General features: G+C 37.1%; 1 protein-coding gene across 6 annotated transcripts in view; it reads left to right on the forward strand.

Moving 5' to 3' along the window:
* Positions 1-19861, forward strand: part of tnn (tenascin N) — a 63315-nt gene that overhangs the window by 8043 nt on the left and 35411 nt on the right. For 5 of the 6 annotated variants that reach the window (XM_051860450.1, XM_051860434.1, XM_051860459.1 and 2 more), the window contains exons 3-4: positions 17552-17941; positions 19343-19717. In XM_051860450.1, coding sequence (XP_051716410.1) covers positions 17557-17941; positions 19343-19717 — 760 coding nt within the window. In that variant the 5' untranslated portion in view covers positions 17552-17556. Of the gene's footprint in view, positions 1-10360; positions 10501-17551; positions 17942-19342; positions 19718-19861 lie in introns of those variants that run through there. The other variant, XM_051860441.1, reaches the window with a different exon arrangement.

Consider the following 19861-nt stretch of genomic DNA (forward strand, 5'->3'; position numbering starts at 1 on the left):
AAACTTACTATTGTGTACTATAATTGTGGTGCAAGAAAAACTTACTTCATAAAATATATTTACTTAAAACATTTTGTTATTTTGTTTTATTATATTATAAGGATGTTTAGAAATTTCATATTGGACAAAATCTTTTTTTTTATAGCATAGATATATATCTAGATATGTATACATATCTATGGTGTATACCTTATGTAGCCCCGCCCCTTTTCAGCACTGCGCTCGTTGTGTTCTGTTTTCCGGTTTGCATTTCCACAGCATGAAGATAAGATCTTACGAATTTATGAATGAACTGCTCATTTTAAAAAAACTTCACGGTCTACTAACATTTGATATGAGATCCGCTTCAAACATTACAATGCTCATGATAACTTTTGTTAACTCTACAATAAGTAAATCTACTTCACCAGCTAATTACTCTTCGACAGCGAAGCCATAGAAATATACAGAGCTGCCACAAAAAATGGAAGTTCAAACATAAAATCCTAAAGATGGCTGTGTGCTTGTTTGTCTGGCACATAAGGTCTAAAATGTGCTCACATTTCTTAGGGCTCATTTCATAGGCTTGACAATAAGGTTTCGTGAGAGGTTTATTTAGTGAATATTTGTGACAGTGTTGAACAGAAATCTCTCTGGAGGAGGCAGCAGACATTTAATCATGTTGCGTACTTATAAATTAAATTGTGATCTGAAGCTTTCTAATGCTGTCATAATTGCCTGTTGGGAAAGCAGATTAAAGGACAGATCAGATAGTTACAGGATAAATAACAATCAGTGGAAACTGTTAATGTGATGATGTGGTAATGTGATAACTATTTTTAGATCTCAGTGTTTTGATCTTGATATATGTTACAGGACAGCTCTTCATCATATCACACTCTTTCACACTCTTCTGTGCTTCCAAGTGAACGTTCGTTCCTGAATCAATCAGTGTTTTTGAATGAATCATTTTAGTGAATGATTCAATGACTCACTCGTAAACCCATTAATTTATTTGCTTTCTTAATGAATCAATGTGTTTTAACGAATCAATTCAGTTAATGACTTAAGGATTCACTCATATACTTGTCAGTTGTTGCCACCTACTGGCGTAACTGTGCAACCTGTCACTGAAAAGTCTGTCTGGAGCACAAGAACGTAAAACAAAGAAAAAGAAAACAGCAATTCAGAAATGGTGAAAAGAACCAGTGGTGTTGGATTGTCAGTTTCTAATGCCATATGGGACACTTCTCCCAGAGATTTGACCTCTGCTATACCTATAAAGAAAGAATGTATTTTTGGGCCATGCAGTGTGGGTAGAAACAGCATGCTTCGAGTCAAGTGTCCCAGATCACATTATAACTGAGGAGGAAAGAACCTCGGGTGCCAATGAGAAACAGGTGAGAGAAGACGAGCTTTGCTCTCTGGGAGGGAGGTGAGCTCTTTTAGTACCTCTGGGATACTGTTATCAGATATATAATGTTTTGATGGCCTTTGCTTATACGTTGGTGTTTTGTTTGGTCTCATAAATAAAGTAATGAAAATTGTGTATGATGCTTGGTAAAATTCTCCAAGAACACTATTGTTACAGATTTATACAAAATGGGTTGAACCTGTCTAACTAAAAGGATAATATGCCAGTAAGAAGCGTTAAACTGTGATCATTTAAAGCATGTTTAGACATCCAGAGTCTATATTCTTTCCAACCAATTAAAGGCACAATATGTAAGATTTTTGGATAAAAATATCCAAACATCAGTAGAACAATGTTATCTTACATCATCCCAAATGTTTCCAATGTTTAAATCCAGAGAAATCAGCAATTTTTACCAGTGTAACAGTCTGTGTCATTGGTCCGCTTTTCAATGACATCATATCCGCGTTACCCTTGATACCCTTGTTTTACTTCTGTAGAAACTGTGTCTCTCAGTCTAGTTCTGTAGGCTACACAATCATGGGGAAGACTGCTGACTTGACAGTTGTCCAAAAGACGACCATTGACACCTTGCACAAGGAGGGCAAGACACAAAAGGTCATTGCAAAAGAGGCTGGCTGTTCACAGAGCTCTGTGTCCAAGCACATTAATAGAGAGGCGAAGGGAAGGAAAAGATGTGGTAGAAAAAAAGTGTACAAGCAATAGGGATAACAGCACCCTGGAAAGAGGATTGTGAAACAAAACCCATTCAAAAATGTGGGGGAGATTCACAAAGACTGGACTGCAGCTGGAGTCAGTGCTTCAAGAACCACTACGCACAGACGTATGCAAGACATGGGTTTCAGCTGTCGCATTCCTTGTGTCAAGCCACTCTTGAACAACAGACAGCGTCAGAAGCGTCTCGCCTGGGCTAAAGACAAAAAGGACTGGACTGCTGCTGAGTGGTCCAAAGTTATGTTCTCTGATGAAAGTAAATTTTGCATTTCCTTTGGAAATCAGGGTCCCAGAGTCTGGAGGAAGAGAGGAGAGGCACACAATCCACGTTGCTTGAGGTCCAGTGTAAAGTTTTCACAGTCAGTGATGGTTTGGGGTGCCATGTCATCTGCTGGTGTTGGTCCACTGTGTTTTCTGAGGTCCAAGGCCAACGCAGCCATATACCAGGAAGTTTTAGAGCACTTCATGCTTCCTGCTGCTGACCAACTTTATGAAGATGCAGATTTCATTTTCCAACAGGACTTGGCACCTGCACACAGTGCCAAAGCTACCAGTACCTGGTTTAAGGACCATGGTATCCCTGTTCTTAATTGGCCAGCAAACTCGCCTGACGTTAACCCCATAGAAAATCTATAGGGTATTGTGAAGAGGAAGATGCGATATGCCAGACCCAACAATGCAGAAGAGCTGAAGGCCACTATCAGAGCAACCTGGGCTCTTATAACACCTGAGCAGTGCCACAGACTGATCGACTCCATGCCACGCCACATTGCTGCAGTAATTCAGGCAAAAGGAGCCCCAACTAAGTATTGAATGCTGTACATGCTCATACTTTTCATGTTCATACTTTTTAGTTGGCCAAGATTTCTAAAAATCCTTTCTTTGTATTGGTCTTAAGTAATCTAATTTTCTGAGATACTGAATTTGGGATTTTCCTTAGTTGTCAGTTATAATCATCAAAATTAAAAGAAATAAACATTTGAAATATATCAGTCTGTGTGTAATGAATGAATATAATATACAAGTTTCACATTTTGAATGGAATTAGTGAAATAAATCAACTTTTTGATGATATTCTAATTATATGACCAGCACCTGTGTGTGTATATATATATATATATATATATATATATATATATATATATATATATCATGTGAAAAAGTTAGGACACCCTATTGTATTCCATGCTTTTCTGTATCAGGACATTACAAAAAATCATCTAGTGCTTGGCAGGTCTTAAAATTTGTAAAATAAAACCTCAGATGAACAAAACACATGACATATCACACTGTGTTATCATTTATTTAACAAAAATAAAGCCAAGATGGAAAAGCCATGGGTGACAAAGTTAGGACACCCTATGATTCAATTGCTTGTGGATCCACTTTCCAGTAGAAATAACTTGAAGTAATCATTTTCTGTATGACTTTATCAGTATCTCACATCGTTCCGGAGGAATTTGTCCCATTCTTCTTTACAACGTTGCTCCAGTTTATTGAGGTTTGTGAGCATTTGTTAATGCACAGCTCTCGCAACAGCGTTTCAGTCGGGGTGAGGTCTGGACTTTCACTGTGCCATTGCAACACCTTGATTTTTTTATTTTTTTATTCAGCCATTCTGTTGTAGATTTGCTGGTGATCTTCAGATCATTGTCCAGTTGCATGACCCAAATTTGGCCAAGCTTTAGCTGTTGGATGGATGGCCTCACATTTGACTCTAGAAAACTTTGGTATACAAAGGAGTTCCTGGTCGACTCAATGACTGTGAGGTGCCCAGGGCCCATGGCTACAAAACAAGCCCAAAATCATCAGCCCTCCACCAGCATGTTTGACTTTTGGTATGAGGTGTTTGTGCTGATATGCTCTGTGTTTTTCACCAAACTTGGCGCTGTGCATTATGGCCAAACATCTCCAGTTCGGTCTCATCTGTCCAAAGGACATTGTTCTAGAAATCTTATTGTTTGTTCAGATGCAGCTTTGCAAACCTAAGCCGTGCTGCCATGTTTTTTTAGGGAGAAGAGCCTTTCTCCTGGCAACCCTTTCAAACATTCCATACTTGTCCCGTCTTTTTTCTAATTGTACTGTCTTGAACTTTATCATTTAACATTAACTGAGGCCTGTAGAGTCTGAGATGTAATTCTTGGGTTGTCTGCAATTTCTCTGAGCATTGCAAGCTCTAATCTTGGGCTGAATTTGCTGGGAAGTCCATTCCTGGGAAGATTGGCAGCTGTCTTGAATGTTTTCCACTTGTGAATAATCTTCCTCGCTGTAAATGATAAACTTCAAACTGTTTGGAAATGGCCTTGTAACCCTTCTCAGATTGATAGACAGCAGCAATTGCTTCTCTAAAATCATTGCTGATATCTTTCCTCTTTGGCATTGTGTTAACACACACCTGAGGTCTCCAGAGGCTCAAACTGCCAGAACTTCAGCTTTTATAGAGTTGATCACACTTGCTGGTGATCAGTTAATCAAAGGCATTTAATTAGCAGTGCCTGACCATTACTTACCCTAACTTTGTCCTAACTTTGTCACCCATGGGTTTTCCATTTTGGCCTAGTTGTTAAATAAATGATGACACAGTGTGATCTGTCATGTGTTGTTATTCATCTGAGGTTTTATTTTCCAAATTTGAAGACCTGCCAAGGACCAGATGATTTTTTATTACGCCCTGATACAGAAAACCATGTAATTCAATAGGATGTGTTAACTTTTTCACATGACTATATATATATATATTTGTTATTGTTTTGAATAAGCGACCTCTAGAGGCGAAACTTACATACTGTGCCTTTAAACCTTTTCCTTTCACTTGTTTAGCTGCTCTGAGCTCAGCTCAACTTTTCAATAGGAATGATGCAATAATTTTATTTTTGGTCTGTCCAACTACTGCTGAATCAACTATAGTGGAACTACATTTTGTCAAAGGGCAAATAATATAGTGATATTAATCAAGGTTAACTTACTAACTACAACAAATTCAGAGGCTCTCATTAAAAATGGTGTCTACTTTAACTAAGGTCCATTACAGAATCTGGTGCCTAAAATTATGTTTTGAATTATATAATAATTTATATTTCCTTACAGGTAATTTGTTTTGCCCTGTAATTGATTGATTGATTGATTGATTGATTTTGTTATTGTTTGCATTTACAGTACTCTTTTAACACCACAGAATTACTGAATGTAGATAAAGATGTCTATTCTTGAGTCTTGCATTTACATTCCGTCTTTGTTAGCTTTAAGAAGTGAAAGGCTGTCAAAAGCCATTACCCTTGATAGAGCAATGAAGCTCTTTTACATTTTTCATGTTAGGAACATGCTGTCCCAAAGAGTCCTGCAATGTATTTAAAATAAATTCGCCTCACATAGGTCTGATTCAGTGAGATGGCATGAATGTGAAGAATGCCTTTTGTGCTGAACTTAAAGGTCACCTGCATGCTGGTGTGTTTATTGCCATACATATTCCTGCTTTGAGTTACAACAACAATCTTACTTAAGTGTGTTTGTGCGATTAAGGCCATCAGTCAACTTTACAAAGAGCAAATCGTTATTAGTAGGATCATATTTTCTCCAGCCGTTATTGTTAACTATGCCTCGGTTCATTTAGCAGAGAATTGCAGGACAATATTGGAACACATCCCATTCGGTTCCTACCACTGCTTTGGAAAGCTTCCGTTCTTTACGGTGGTATAAGATTTATTATGATCCCCGCATTGGAGACAGGCAGATAGATGAATGGATAACATAACCCAAAGCCTACTGTTGACAGTGTGATGTAGAATATTGGATATGTGTCTCACACGTAAGTTGGTAGAAGGTTTATTTGCAGAACTTGAGACCTTATGGCTTTGATTTAAATTTCTTTTTCCCTCTTAGTTCTCTTATGGTGGGGTTGACCTTCAAAACCAGCCTAATAAAACCCAGAAGCATTCCATCTAAATATATTTAAGTACAGAGATTTTATTTACTTTGATAGATTTCCTTGCAGCTTGTCTTTGTAGCCTCAAGTCTCTGTGCTTCTATAGTAGACTTCAAAACAAACACGCTGTAATAAGTTTAACTTTCAACAGAAGAGAGTTGGGTTGTGAAAAAAAAAAAGTACTCCTCTGAGGTTGTCTAAAGTGTAGTCTGCTTATAAATTGTGTTTATGTTTTTATAGCTACAGGTTATTGCTAAGTAATTGTGATCATCATAAACCTACAGCACAGCAATCAACATTTTTCCTCCCCATCACGTAGTCTTTATTGGAATATATCCCCATTTCCTTCATGCACAAACTCTTGCTGAGCCTCTGCCTCATAAAAAGCATGGTAAAAGCCATAAGTCTGCTTCACGCCATGCCACATTTCTGCTGCATTCTTGTACACAACACTGGCGGCCAAAGACATTAATCAGTGTATACAGATCCTCTTCTCAAATAAACAGAGAGAGAGGGCCGTTGGTGAAAAATGAGTGACAGATGAAAGCCATATTTCCTTTGTGGGTATCATCTCAATGCTAGTGTTGAAAAACTGGAAAATAATTCAAAAGGGAACTGGTTTGATATATATATGAGGATGTCAGGAGGGACCTCAAACATGTGTATTGCTCAAAGGGTAAATGATTTAAAGCTCTCTGGAACATGTAAAACATGCGGTACCCAGAGCTTGACTTCAAACGTATATATCATTCTAATGCATAGTTCGTTGGTACTCAAGTGGTAAATAAATATGGCCACTTGAAAAAATTTATTTTTAGTATACAGATTTTTAAAAAAATAAGAAATGCATACTTTTATTTAGCAAATTGATCAAAAGTGACAGTAAAGACTTTTAATAAATTTAATATTGTCATAATATTTCACAATATTACTGTTTTGCCAAGCCTTGGTGAGCATAAGAGACTTACAGACACCTTAAAAAATCTTACTGATCCCAGAAGTGTATATTAAAGAGTTAGTTCACCCAAAAATTAAAATGCTGTCCTTAACTCACCCTCATGTTGTTCCACACCCGTAAGACTTTTGTTCATCTTTGGAACACAAATAAAGATATTTTTGATTATTTCCGAGAGGTATATGACTTGTCCATAGACAGCAATATAATCAACACTTTCAAGGTCCAGAAAGGTACTAAAGACATTGTATACTTTTTGTGTGCAAAAACAAAACAAAAATTAAAGCTGCAAGCAGCGATGAAAAGGCCCTCGCACCACATGCATGTAATCGAGTAAATACAGGAGAATTATGGCAAAGTCATTTCAAAGTGCTACACTTCCTGCTGCCAACAGGTGGCGCTTTGACTGTAACTGAATATTGCCATGTAGATGTCTTCAGGCCAGGACTATTATCAAACGTTAAGTTTGGAGCAGATCGGACATTGAATTCCTGTTTCATTGCGAAACATCGAAATTTGTCAGGCCGATCTTCGGAATTTAACATCACATCTAAAGGCCTTTAGATTAGACTGACCAAATATGATGTTGATCTGAATAAAGCTCTAGGAGGAGTTTGTTAAAGTACAATGTCTGGCAATGGCAAAAACTGCAAAAATTTTGCAGAGAAAAGTCAAAATATCTCACTTCCTGTTGGGTTTTCAGATTTTGCACTCTGGGATTTTTTTGGAGGTATTGGGCTGTTACATCTGTCTACCTGTACGTGAAACGTAGCGTGAAGGGCGCTGAATTGAAATTTTGTAGGTGGTGCTATTGAGCCATTTTGCCACACCTAATTCTGAAACCCATATCAGACGTAAATTTCCACCACTTCTGACGCGTGTGCAAAGTTTCATGAGTTTTCGAGCATGTTTAGGCCCTAAAAAATGGGATTAATTTCAGAGAAGAAGAATAATTGACTGAGCAATTACAATAGGGTCCTCACAATATCGGTGCTCGGGCCCTAATAATGACTTTATTCAACAATATCTTCTCTTCTGTGTCATTCTCTTACGTTGTTTACATTCAGCGCTTCCAGGATCTCCGTCAGAACGCCGACTCATTATTGGCTCCTGCATCAGCATCACATGCATTCGTCATGCTGCTCATGTGATCAGCTTTGGCCAATACTGAGCCGGCATTCGGACATAAACAAGGAAGCCTTCACTGTGCTTACTGCGTCAACTACGTAAGGATAATGACAGGGAAGAGAAGAGATTGTTGAATAAAGTCATTATTTTTGTTTTGCTTTTGCGCACAAAAAGTATTCTCGTCACTTCATAACATTAAAGTTGAACCACTGCAGTCACGTCGACTGTTTTAACAATGTCTTTAGTACCTTTCTGGACCTTGAAAGGGTTGATTATATTGCTGTATATGGAGGAGTCACATACCTCTCGGATTTCATCAAAAATATCTAAATTTGTGTTCTGAAGATGAACTATGAAGGTCTTACGGGTGAGGGACAACATGATGGTGAGTAATTAATGACAGAATTTTAATTTTTGGGTGAACTAACCCTTTAAATTACTTTAAGGAAACAAAATCCACTATTTTCACCCACAAGCAGCACATAAATAATGATAATGATAATTAAAATAATAAATAATGATAGTTGTTTATTTAAAGTTAGTAGTTTTCTAAAATTAAAACTGATGATTCACTTTCTGAATGTTTTCACACAGCTATGATATGATATGATTTCAGAAGACTTAAAATATAGCAAATTCCACAGAAGAAAAGTCACAGTTTTGAACGACATGTTGGTGAGTACACGATGACAGTATTTATTATTTGGATAACTATCCCTTTAAATCTAGCCATTATTTGAGTAGAGATGTACTTTAAGCAATCAAAAAAGCAAAGTATGAAATCTGTATGAAATATTGCATAAAGGCTACATAGATTTTGTATTAGTATCATTATACATGACTAAATACAGACTTAAATCTTACCTTAACTTAAGTCCGCCTTTCGTCCAAAAAAAACAGTAGTAACAGTGTTTACTGTGTTTTTCAGCAGTAATTAAAGACATAGACACGGACACAATCACTTACTCAGAGAATCACTGCTGAGTGAGAGGTACTGTAAACTAGCAAGACTTTTTTTTTTCAGCATACGGCTGGACATTTCCTGACTACCGAACAATTTCTCCCTGTTCTTATTCCCTACATATTCCAACCACATGTAAAAGTATCTAAATATTTATGGAGACAATCAGGTGTGCCAAAGATTTTTTTATAGGGCTCAGGCTCTACTTTTAGCCCTTAAAAATGAAACATTGAGTATGTCAGTGCTGCAGTGCGACTGAAGGCCTGTAATTGTGATTGTTTCAATGACAACGTCCTTTGAAAGCGGTCCAAGAGGAAGCTACTGTCGTTGCTATCAGTCTGAGGAAGAATATACGACCACATTATGTATAAAGCCGGACCCCTGGTTGTCTTTAAAAAACATTACTCCTGGCCTGCTCTCCAGTTTCAGCCCAAGTATTTCACCTCAGTGTAACACAACACCAAGTGATCAACAGATGCCTGGGAAATTATAGCCAAACAACTTTAGTGATGACTTCTGATAATTGCTGTTCTGTTCCACTTAAAATCATGATTATAGGCTGACAGAAAAATATGTGTGGAGTTTCTCCAAACAGTTTAATTGGTCACTGGTCATGTTTATTGTTATATATATTGTTTTTTAATTATTTATAATATTAATGCTTTTAAGTGCAGATATGCAGGAAGATAGAAAATCAATTTGTTAGGGCTGTTATGCTGAAGTTTATTACTTTAAATGTGCATATGTGTGGATGTTGCACTGAATTGAACATTTTACATGTTCAACGTTGAACATTTTTCATTAGACGGCACAAAACCAAAAGTTGTAAATTAGATGAGGAATCAATTTCCATTTGTAAAGTTATACAAGTTTTTGAATCAAGAGGAAAAAATTTGTGGAAAGTACACATAAAAAAATTGCTCTTATAACCGTGTCGTTTGGTGCTGTATTTAAGCTCAGGACTGTGTTGACTTTGGCTCTACATGCCTGTCAGTAGCTATATATTTATATCACAATTCGTGGAAAATAGATTGATTAGCACTGCCACTGTAAGAAAAACCCTGAAATAAAAAGACGTTCATAAAAATCTACCTGTGAGGGATTGCGTATGCATGGGGCACTCTTGTTAAGTTAATGAAATAAGTTCCAGACAATGTTCAACATTACCTCCCTCAGTTCTGTCCTCTATGGTTGAGTTTTGGAGGTAGCCACACCCAGGCTGGCCATTGGCTCAGTGCTGCAATGAGGACATTTAAACTGTTTGAAGGCAGAGAGTTGGAGGACTCCCCGGGACATTGCTGGTCAGAAGGGCCCTGAATGCCTAGTCTGAGCTTGTAAACAGGTGCTTGCGGTAATAGGCGTCAGTCAGTGAGCAGGGATATTACTGTGGCAGGGAATATTCTGGGGTAAGACATCTGCAGCTTCACTATTGCCTGTGCATGAACTTCTTACTTTTTTACAACCATGAAAATGTTCTATTTATTTGACATTAAATTATGTTATGATGTTTGTGAGGGTGGATATCATGCAGTGACTTTGAAAAAAAATTGTAAAAACTTTAATTTTATTAATAATTGCTTAGTAATTGTTTTTCTAATTTCCCAATTCTTGCTAATTATACACTAAACATGTTTTGACAGGCAATTTAATATGTACTTTATGATAAAATCTAAATTAACTAGTTTTATTAAAGTGAAAAATATAATGTGAACCGTCTGAATCACATTAAAGTAATTTATTTTTAATAGATCAGATTAAAACTAAAATTTTTGTTTATTTTTCTGGTTTTTTTTTTTAAGTGCTAAATGTTCATGCTCAGTACTAAGAACCATTGCTAAATGTATTCTTTTTAGATAAATATATTGAAAACATTGACAGCGATTCATATTTGTGACCCTGGATCACAAAATCCGTCATAAGTCGCACGGGTATATTTTGTAGTAATAGCCAACAATATGGGTCAAAATTATCGATTTTTCTTTTATGCCAAAAATCATTAGGATATTAAGTAAAGATCATGTTCCATGAAGATATTTTGTAAATTTCCTATCGTAAATATATTAAAAATGTATTTTTGTGAGTGGATATGCATTGCTAAGGACTTCATTTGGACAACTTTAAAGGTGATTTTCTCAATATTTAGTTTTTTTTTTGCATCCTCAGATTCCAGATTTTCAAAAAGTTGTATCTCGGCCAAATATTGTCCTTTCCTAACAAAAGCTTATTTATTCAGCTTTCAGATGATGTATAAATCTCAGTTTTGTGGTCCAGGGTCACATCTGTCATATGGGACAATAATCTCTGGTTTAAAAGTACAAACAGCTTCAATTCAATCAAAAGTGGTCAATAAAAGCCTTAAAATGACCAGTTGATTCATAAATCTTGTAGAGCAATGGGTGTCCCAGTCTTGACAAGTGACAAGTGTCCCAATGGACAATGCATAATAGTGGAAAAATATGTTTGAAGTCAGGTGATGCCTGGGCAGCACGATTTGCACACTAAAGCCTTTCTTTTTTTGTTAGGGTTTGACAAATACTGCTATAACAGAAAAAAATATGGTTGTCATCTACACTCTCTCTATTTCCTGCTCGTTCTATCTCTACATTTTTTTTTTTTTTCTGAGGCATGTGCGTAGTACTTAACCTATTCGGACCCCACTTTTACACAAGATCTAAGCAACATCCCCTTCGCCTGCCAGATTAGGAGGAAACGCTACTGTGTTGGCTTCAGGTATTATCAGAAGCCCAGATCAGATGAACAGCAGATGTTGCACACAGCCCACTTTTACTATATGCTGCCTGCACATTGCACATTACAGGCTAACAGAATCAGTTTTTGAGCATCTGAAAGATCCTCTAAAGCTGCTGTGGTTTCATTCCCAGTGGCACATACTGAGGAGAGGAAATGAGTCTGTACCTAGACTTAAGCTTAATTGCTTTCAGCTCTCATCAGCTGAAGAGCAAAGGGGAAAATCACTGGTGCTGCATGTTTGCGGCTTGCAGTCTGCACTCCTCACCTCTCCTCCTCTTCTCTCTCTCTGCATCGGTAAGCCCTGAATCTCCTTCCTAATGGTGCAACTGGGGCTCCGCTTCAGATGCAGAGGAACAGACTGTCTTTGTCTTTTTCCTAATGCGTCTCAGGAGAGGAGAGGGCACGGCACAGTCTGGCTCTCTGTTTTCCCGCCCTCTACCTCACTCAATTTATTCCCCTCTCAGAATGTGATTTATGCTGTTCACAGTCTGTTTGTATGCCTTATTGCTTGTAAGTCTTTGCCCTTGTAGTTCCTAAAAGCCATGAATAAGTCTCAGTCACAGTGTTGAAAGATTATGTTTTGACTTGGTTTTGAGATCCAACAGAAAACAGCCAACGGCCACTTAGATGTCTGCATCTCTTCTATGTCTTGAACCAGGCTCTGTTAAGCATCCTTTCCACTATTTGCTGTTGCAGGGATTTCATTGGGCACGGCTTGCTGAATTGTTCACTGGGTATAGAAAAGAAATTTTCAAACATTACTGTGTCCAAATGGACATTATCTTGCAAAACTCAAGGTGATTCTTGAATGTTCTATCTACACTACACAAAAAAGGCATAAAATAAGAATTATTTTCAAAGAATATCTTAAGTTATTATTATATTTTTTCTAGTTTTAACCATAAATCTATTAGTGATGTTTATGATGAAAAAATTCTTAATATTAACTATTAGTTATTCTAATATCTTATGCTAATTTTGCTAGAAGAAATTCAGAAAATGTATATTTTTTTAAGGATATTGTACTGGGAATAATATTATCAAGAACTACAAATTGTAGTTGGTTATTGATTCCAAATGACAAAATTGTAGTTGGTAACGTAATCCATTACATTACACATTCAGGACTACTTTTTGATTACTTTAAGATTACTTTTGAGCTAACTTGTTTATCACATTGATTTGAATAGGGTAATCTTGTACCATATTGATATAAAAATACAAAATATATTCCATCCTTTATCAAAACATGAAGTGCATTAAATATTACATTTCGTCAGGGTTTCCTAGACTGGGGTTCGTGAAAGAGGGGGTTTGTGAGTTTAATGAAAAGCTAATAATTTAATGAATCATACAAATGAAATGTAAGATGTAAAATAAAAATAAATAATTCAATAAAACACTTACTAAAAAAAAAGATTAAATAATTTTTATCATTGACCTGACTTTTATCATTGCCGCGTTTCCACCGCAGGAACTTTCCCCAGTAGCTAGGAACTTTGGGGTGGTACTCGGTGTGTTTCGACCACAGGGTCTAAATGAAGTCCTGGGTAAAAAATTCTCCCTCAGAAACTTTTTTGAAATTTCCAGAACTTTCGGGGGTGAGACTTGTGCGCTGAACATGCTGATTGGTTGAGTTCACGCAGCATTTTGATTGGTTGACTCCAGCATTTTATTTCAACCATCGTTTTTTAAAGTCTGTTGCGTTGCGTGCAGTAAGAGTTGTTTGCTATTCAAATCAACAATGGAGTTTAAAAAATACGACCGATGACAATGAGGTTCAGGCTTTATTAAGCTTATATGCAGAGGATGAAATCCAGGGGGAACTTGAAAATCACACGCAGTCCTATGTCACTGGTCTATCTTCACGGTACTTTAGACCGCTATGGAAACACAGCTAGCAATAGGCCTGGGAGGAAAAAAGTTCCTGGGACAAATTGTTCCGGGTAATTTCGGTGGAAATGCAGCTTTATTACACTGTAAACCCTAACGCTCAAAATAATTAATTAGTTTGAGTAGGGCAAACTTAAATTAAACAAATTAGTTCAGTCAAATGAGTACTTTCCTTTTCTTTCGAGTTCACAGAACTGATATATTTTAAGTAAACTGAACTGTTTCATAGTTTTGAGTTTTATGAACTCATTTCTTTTAATTGAGACGAACTTAAGTTTAACTGAAACTGGGCTGGGATTTCTATTTCCCAGCATGCTTTGCCCATGGCACTCGAAAGGGAGAGTAAATGCTAAAATTAAGTGTTATATAATTTTTTTTGGTGCAAGATTAATGTTGGAGATTTGGTAGTGATTAATGTTTTGTTATTAGAAGTGTTTCTGTCAATGTGCAAATCTCAGGTTGTACTTCAAGTAAATATATTAGGTCAAAGAGTTTCAGCTGACAAAAAAGTTGGGAAATCTCTGCATTGCATGTACTGTAAATATGAAATGATGTGAATTTGTACATTAAAAAAAAAAGTAACTAGTCTGATTACAAGTACTTTACAATGTAATATAATCAAATTGCCAGTACTTAATTTTTGGAATCTGATTACAGTTATCACATTTATATATATTTTGCAGTGTAGCCCATTGGGTGAGAATCATGAGATAAATCATGAGAGTGCAACATCTTTCATGAGAAATGAATGGAACGTGCTCAACAATTTTTATGTCATGCTTTGGCCAGTTACGTGCAAAATGTGGGCAATAAGTATTTTGTGTTTTTTGCAGGGCAATTTGTATTGTCTGTTCAATTAATAGTGATAGAAACAGAGCATCTTCTTTACTGCGTTTATGTATGTGCATGCAGTCTCACACATCCCCTCCGTAGCTATGGAAGAAGAAAGTTGGCAGTCTTTTCCAGTGTCCTCTCCAAGATAAATAAAAGAGCAAAAAGAAACGGCGCACATGAAATAAAAGCCTCTGACAGAAAGCAATAAACGAGACCCTCAAAGGGCCTTGCAGCTCTAGCATGTGTGTGGTGTCTGGGCCTGTGATGTGGGCTACGGCAGGACGGTCCACTCCATGCCTCAATACTGCACCATCCAATCTAATTGTCATCAGAGAGTCTGTGAGGTCATGGAGAGACTCTCCTGCCTGTCTGAGCTCAGTGGATAAGTGTTTAAATGTTTCCCAGTGTGTCGAGTATTCTTATTATGATGCATCAATTAGAAGAGATTATGCAGAGGGAAATACTTTGTTCCAGTATGAGTCACAGATGTGAATGGCTTTAAATCTACATAAAAACACGTGTTATTCCCCCAAATAGACACAAATTGCTTAATAGACTTGATTTGTTGTGTGGTTACTGTTAGGATTATTGTTTTGCTCTGTGTGGACATTTTGTTTGGGCTATTGATGTTGTTTTTGAAGTCTCTAATATTTGTTGTAAGTATTGATGTCTACAATTGCACATTTATTGATATGTATATCTGGGTTGCATTGAAAACACTGTAAAATATTGTAAAAACGCTACGGAAAAAAACTGTTAATAGGTTAACAGTAAGTTCCCATACTGTATACAGGGAAAAACTGTAAAGGATCTAACTGGACATTTCAAGTAATTGTTTTATAGTAAAATACTGTTAAATGTACAGAAGTAAAAAAAAAAAAAAAACGAATTATAATTTAAAAAAAAACTGTAAACTGACATTCCCTGTGACACCACATTTGAAAGTATTTCGTTTAAATATTTATGTTTCTTAATAGTTTTTGTTATCATTTATGCACATTTGGGTTTTATGTTACATCTTCTGTTGTTTAATGAATGTTTATTGTATTATTTTAGTCATGTGTGTTACCGTGATGGCGTTTTGTGTGCATTACTGGGTTTAATGTGCAATTTTCTTGTTTGTAAATTACAGTTTTATACTGTACAATTTACAGGTTGTTCTGCAAATATGCTTTTTTACTGTATTTTTTACAGAATTATTCTGGCAACTACAGCTGCCAGGATTTTTTTTGTAAAAACAGCACGATTTTTTTTTTTAACAGTGAAGAATATATTGGCTGGCGAGACATTATGCATTTAGTGAATGATTCATATTGCTTTAATAGTTTATTTAAAGTTATTATTTGGAAATTTATGAGCACAAAATGGCCGTTAGAAGTCTTCCCAGCCCTATGCGATGGAATAGCTGTCCACATCTGCAAAAGAGAATCTGTCAAAAACAACAGCCGCCAGCACTGTTTTCTTCTCAGTTGGTTGATCCGTACAGCATGAGCTCCAGAATTTTCTGTGCTTCTGTTCACATTTCTACCTTGGTCCTGAGGGAGTGCTCTGTCTTCTCATTTCTGCATTTCTGTCATTCCACATCTGTTTCTGGACTTTGATGTGTGTTGTTCCGTGTTTATATTTAAGCGCCACATTTACAAGAATTTTCTTAATGTTCAAAACAAGGCGTGGGATGTATAAATTACAAATTCAATGACACTGAGTAACGGGGTGCAATGTGGTACTGAATTTTTAAGCCATTTGTCAGCATCCCCTTATCACGTTATCCGTTTATATGTTGTGATTGATAAAAGGTCATAATTCAAATCCATAAGGGAAAAGTGGCCTATAGACATTAATCTTTTGTTGTCACAGGTTATGCAGTGTCAGTGAAACCATCTGGCTGTAAAAGCAGAGGAGATGACTGTCATTTTAGGTCCTGTAGGCTCTCAGGGGCCCTCGCCTTTGCATTGCATAATAGCTAGATATATGTGTCTCTACGCGTATTTCTTAATTTTTTTTTATTTTTTATTCAAGTTCTATATGCTGTCTAGCTACAACAATCAGATGCATGTAAATTAGTTTTTTGATTTATACTTTTATTTTTTATATACTCTCTCTCTCTCTCTCTCTCTATATATGCATATATTCATGTAACCATGTATCCATCACAATAGATACTTAAATAGTTATTTAAAAATTTTTTAAAATATTTAATATTTAAATTTTATTATGTAATATAATTTAATATGTTATATTTAATTTTTAAATACATTATAATACATTTTATAGCTGATTTAGTTATATGAGAATGCTGTAGGCTAATTTATCAAGTAATTTTTAAAGATCTGCCGTATACAATTATAATTAACTTTAGTATAAACCACATAATCAGTCTTTAAAGAGAAAACCCTACACAAGATTCGCAGACCACACAAGATTCACGACTACTTACTGGTAATGAATTACATTAACGTATGCTGGGTCCCTGCTTCATGCTGGTGCTCAGGAGAAGAAGGTTATTTTAATTCACAGTTTAGTTTTTAAAACAAACAAGTCCCAGGTGGCTCTTTCAAACCATGCATTTTCTCTTTTGTAAAACATCCTACTTTACAGAGATGTATTAAAATGTTTGAATGACATCATTGTCACGGGGATTACATCATTTAGTTAGAAGGGTTCTCTGCTCCCAGAAGCCCTTGTGGTTGTGGATGTGCAATTAATGGTTTTGATGGAATGTGCTTGGCAAACATATGGTCTGCCCAGTTCCTATACTGTAGGATCAGACATCTATAACACTGGCCTTGTAAAACAGACTTCGCTCCATTAAACATAATGTGATGTCTTGCGCATTGATTTTCATGTGTGTAGCATGCAAATCAAGCTCCTTACTGGAAGATGAGACCACAAACCATAAGGAAAGTTTGATATTTTGAGAAAGAAATGCTTGTAAATTCAACCACACAATCATCATAAGATTCTTTTGCTTTCTTTCAGAAACCATGATTGTTAGATTCAGCCGGCTGAAGAGAGGTCTCTTTCTTCTGGGGATGCTCTTTATGGTGTCCCATCTTGTGCTGTCCGAGGAGGTGCTTCCTGCAGAGAAAGAAGTCACATTCAGCCATGTCTACAGGATTGACTCGGGTTGTAAGCAGGGTTCTCAGGCGGGACAGCTGTCCCAGGACCAGGCCTCAGAAGGACAGTTAGTCACAGTGAATGGAGAGAATGACATTGTCTTCAAACACAACATACGTCTACAGTCGGCTGGTTGTGGATGTGCAGAATCGGAGGATTTCAAAGCTCTGTTGTACCGTGTAAATGGCTTGGAGGAGGAAGTCACCTACCTAAAGGGCCAGTGCGCTCAGGGCTGCTGCAGAGGAGGGTCAGGTAGTACTAACCGAAGAGATTATTCTATGATTTTGAGAAACTAAAAATCAATCTACCTTAGTTAGTAGTGCACAGTTGGGGGGGCAGCACAGTGGCTCAGTGGGTAGCACCAAGGACTATAGATACAGAAAGACGGTTCACGCCTATTACTTATGAATGGGTGAAACTGCAACGTGCAATATGGCGGAATATGTTCCGCCTTCTAAGTAAATGAGCCAATCACTGATTGATAAGGTCATTGCATCACTGCAGCTGCCATTATAAGATCATTGGTTGGTCTAGCCTGAAAAATACTTTTTTTGAACGCTATTTGAGCATAAGAAACAACATTTATGGGACAGTTCGTGTCAGATTTTGTTGCTGGTTTGAAATATGTTATTTAATTGTGAGTTCGCCAAGCAGTTTATGAGATTTCAGGATTCCCTCATTCAAATAGATAGGACTTGGTCTTGGATGCCCGAAATAGCTGCCTGGAGGCGTTGCAAATATGGCCACCAAGTGAAAAGACTTTCCTTAAAAGGGACTTTGGTAGCACTTTCACTTCACAGCAAAAAGGTCCCTGGTTAAAATCCTGGCTAAGCCAGGAGTCCTTTCTGTGTGGAATTTGCATGTTCAGTTTGCAGTTTCCCTGTGTGGGTGGTCCGGTTTCTCTGATAATCCAAAAATATAGGTGAATTGAAGATGCTAAATTGTCTGTGTGTGTGTGTTAGTCCCATGCCATGTAATGGGGAGGGTTGGGGAAGGACCTAGCAACCTACCCTGGAAAAAAAAATCATTGCCAAGAAAATTCATGGACAGTCTCTTGCTTATGGCAAGAGATGGCCATAGAATCACCAAGAGTTGGATGCCACTGAAATGGTAAGAGAAAGATAGTTGAACATTTTAGTGCGTAATGAAAAAAGTCCAAAATGCATTGTCTTACCAGCCTTTCTGTCTAATTACATATACATCTGTAATATAGACTAACTTTGTATGTGATCAGTTACACTAGGCCGGAATGATCAGGAACGTCATTCTGGCACCTTCGATTAAAAATACTACTACTACTAATAATAGCAGAGTTGTATGTTATTTTGAATTTAGAATGCAGAATTTTAAGCTAGAATGCATTGAATTTAGAATTTTATGTTTCAGTTCCATTTTTGAATTTGAATTGAGGTATCAAACAGGAACTAGAATTGAAATTCAAATTTGAATTTAGAATTTTTAAAAGGCATTACTATTGAACAAGATAAAAACATGTCAAGAAAGTTGATTGTTGTCTTGACAGCCTTGACAGCACTTCATATCTTGCACCAGAATCACAGATTTTAGGGTTCCCCAACCTACAAAATCTCATTTAACCCCTGTCTTTATGTGATGTTTTCTTAACAGTAAGTTAAGACTATTCTCCTTTGCTAGGTGTGGACACCAGCTGCAGTGGGCATGGCACGTACCAGCATGACTCTTGCAGTTGTAAGTGTAACCCAGGCTGGGAGGGTCCAGACTGCTCCATCTCATCCTGCCCTGATGAATGCAATGATAACGGCCGCTGTGTTGACGGACGCTGCGTTTGCTATGAAGGCTACACCGGCCATGACTGCAGCCAGCTCACATGCCCCAACGACTGCAAAGATAAAGGCCACTGTGTGGATGGCAAATGTGTGTGCTTTAGTGGATTCTCAGGAGAAGACTGCAGTGTCGCGACCTGTCCGAATGACTGCATAGGTAATGGACGCTGCGTGGATGGACAGTGCATCTGCGATGAGGGATTCTTCGGAATCGACTGCTCCATGGGTAAGATTGTCTTCAGTGTGAAAATGTGAAGTTGGTTTACAGAAAAAAATATATATAATTGAGTGTCTATTTACACCACCTTGCTAGCAGAGGCTATTTACACTAACTCCGCCCACTATTGTCTGATTGTGCCAGATAAAATTA

The sequence above is a fragment of the Ctenopharyngodon idella genome, chromosome 2 (assembly GCF_019924925.1).
Source record: "Ctenopharyngodon idella isolate HZGC_01 chromosome 2, HZGC01, whole genome shotgun sequence".
Lineage (NCBI taxonomy): Eukaryota > Metazoa > Chordata > Actinopteri > Cypriniformes > Xenocyprididae > Ctenopharyngodon > Ctenopharyngodon idella.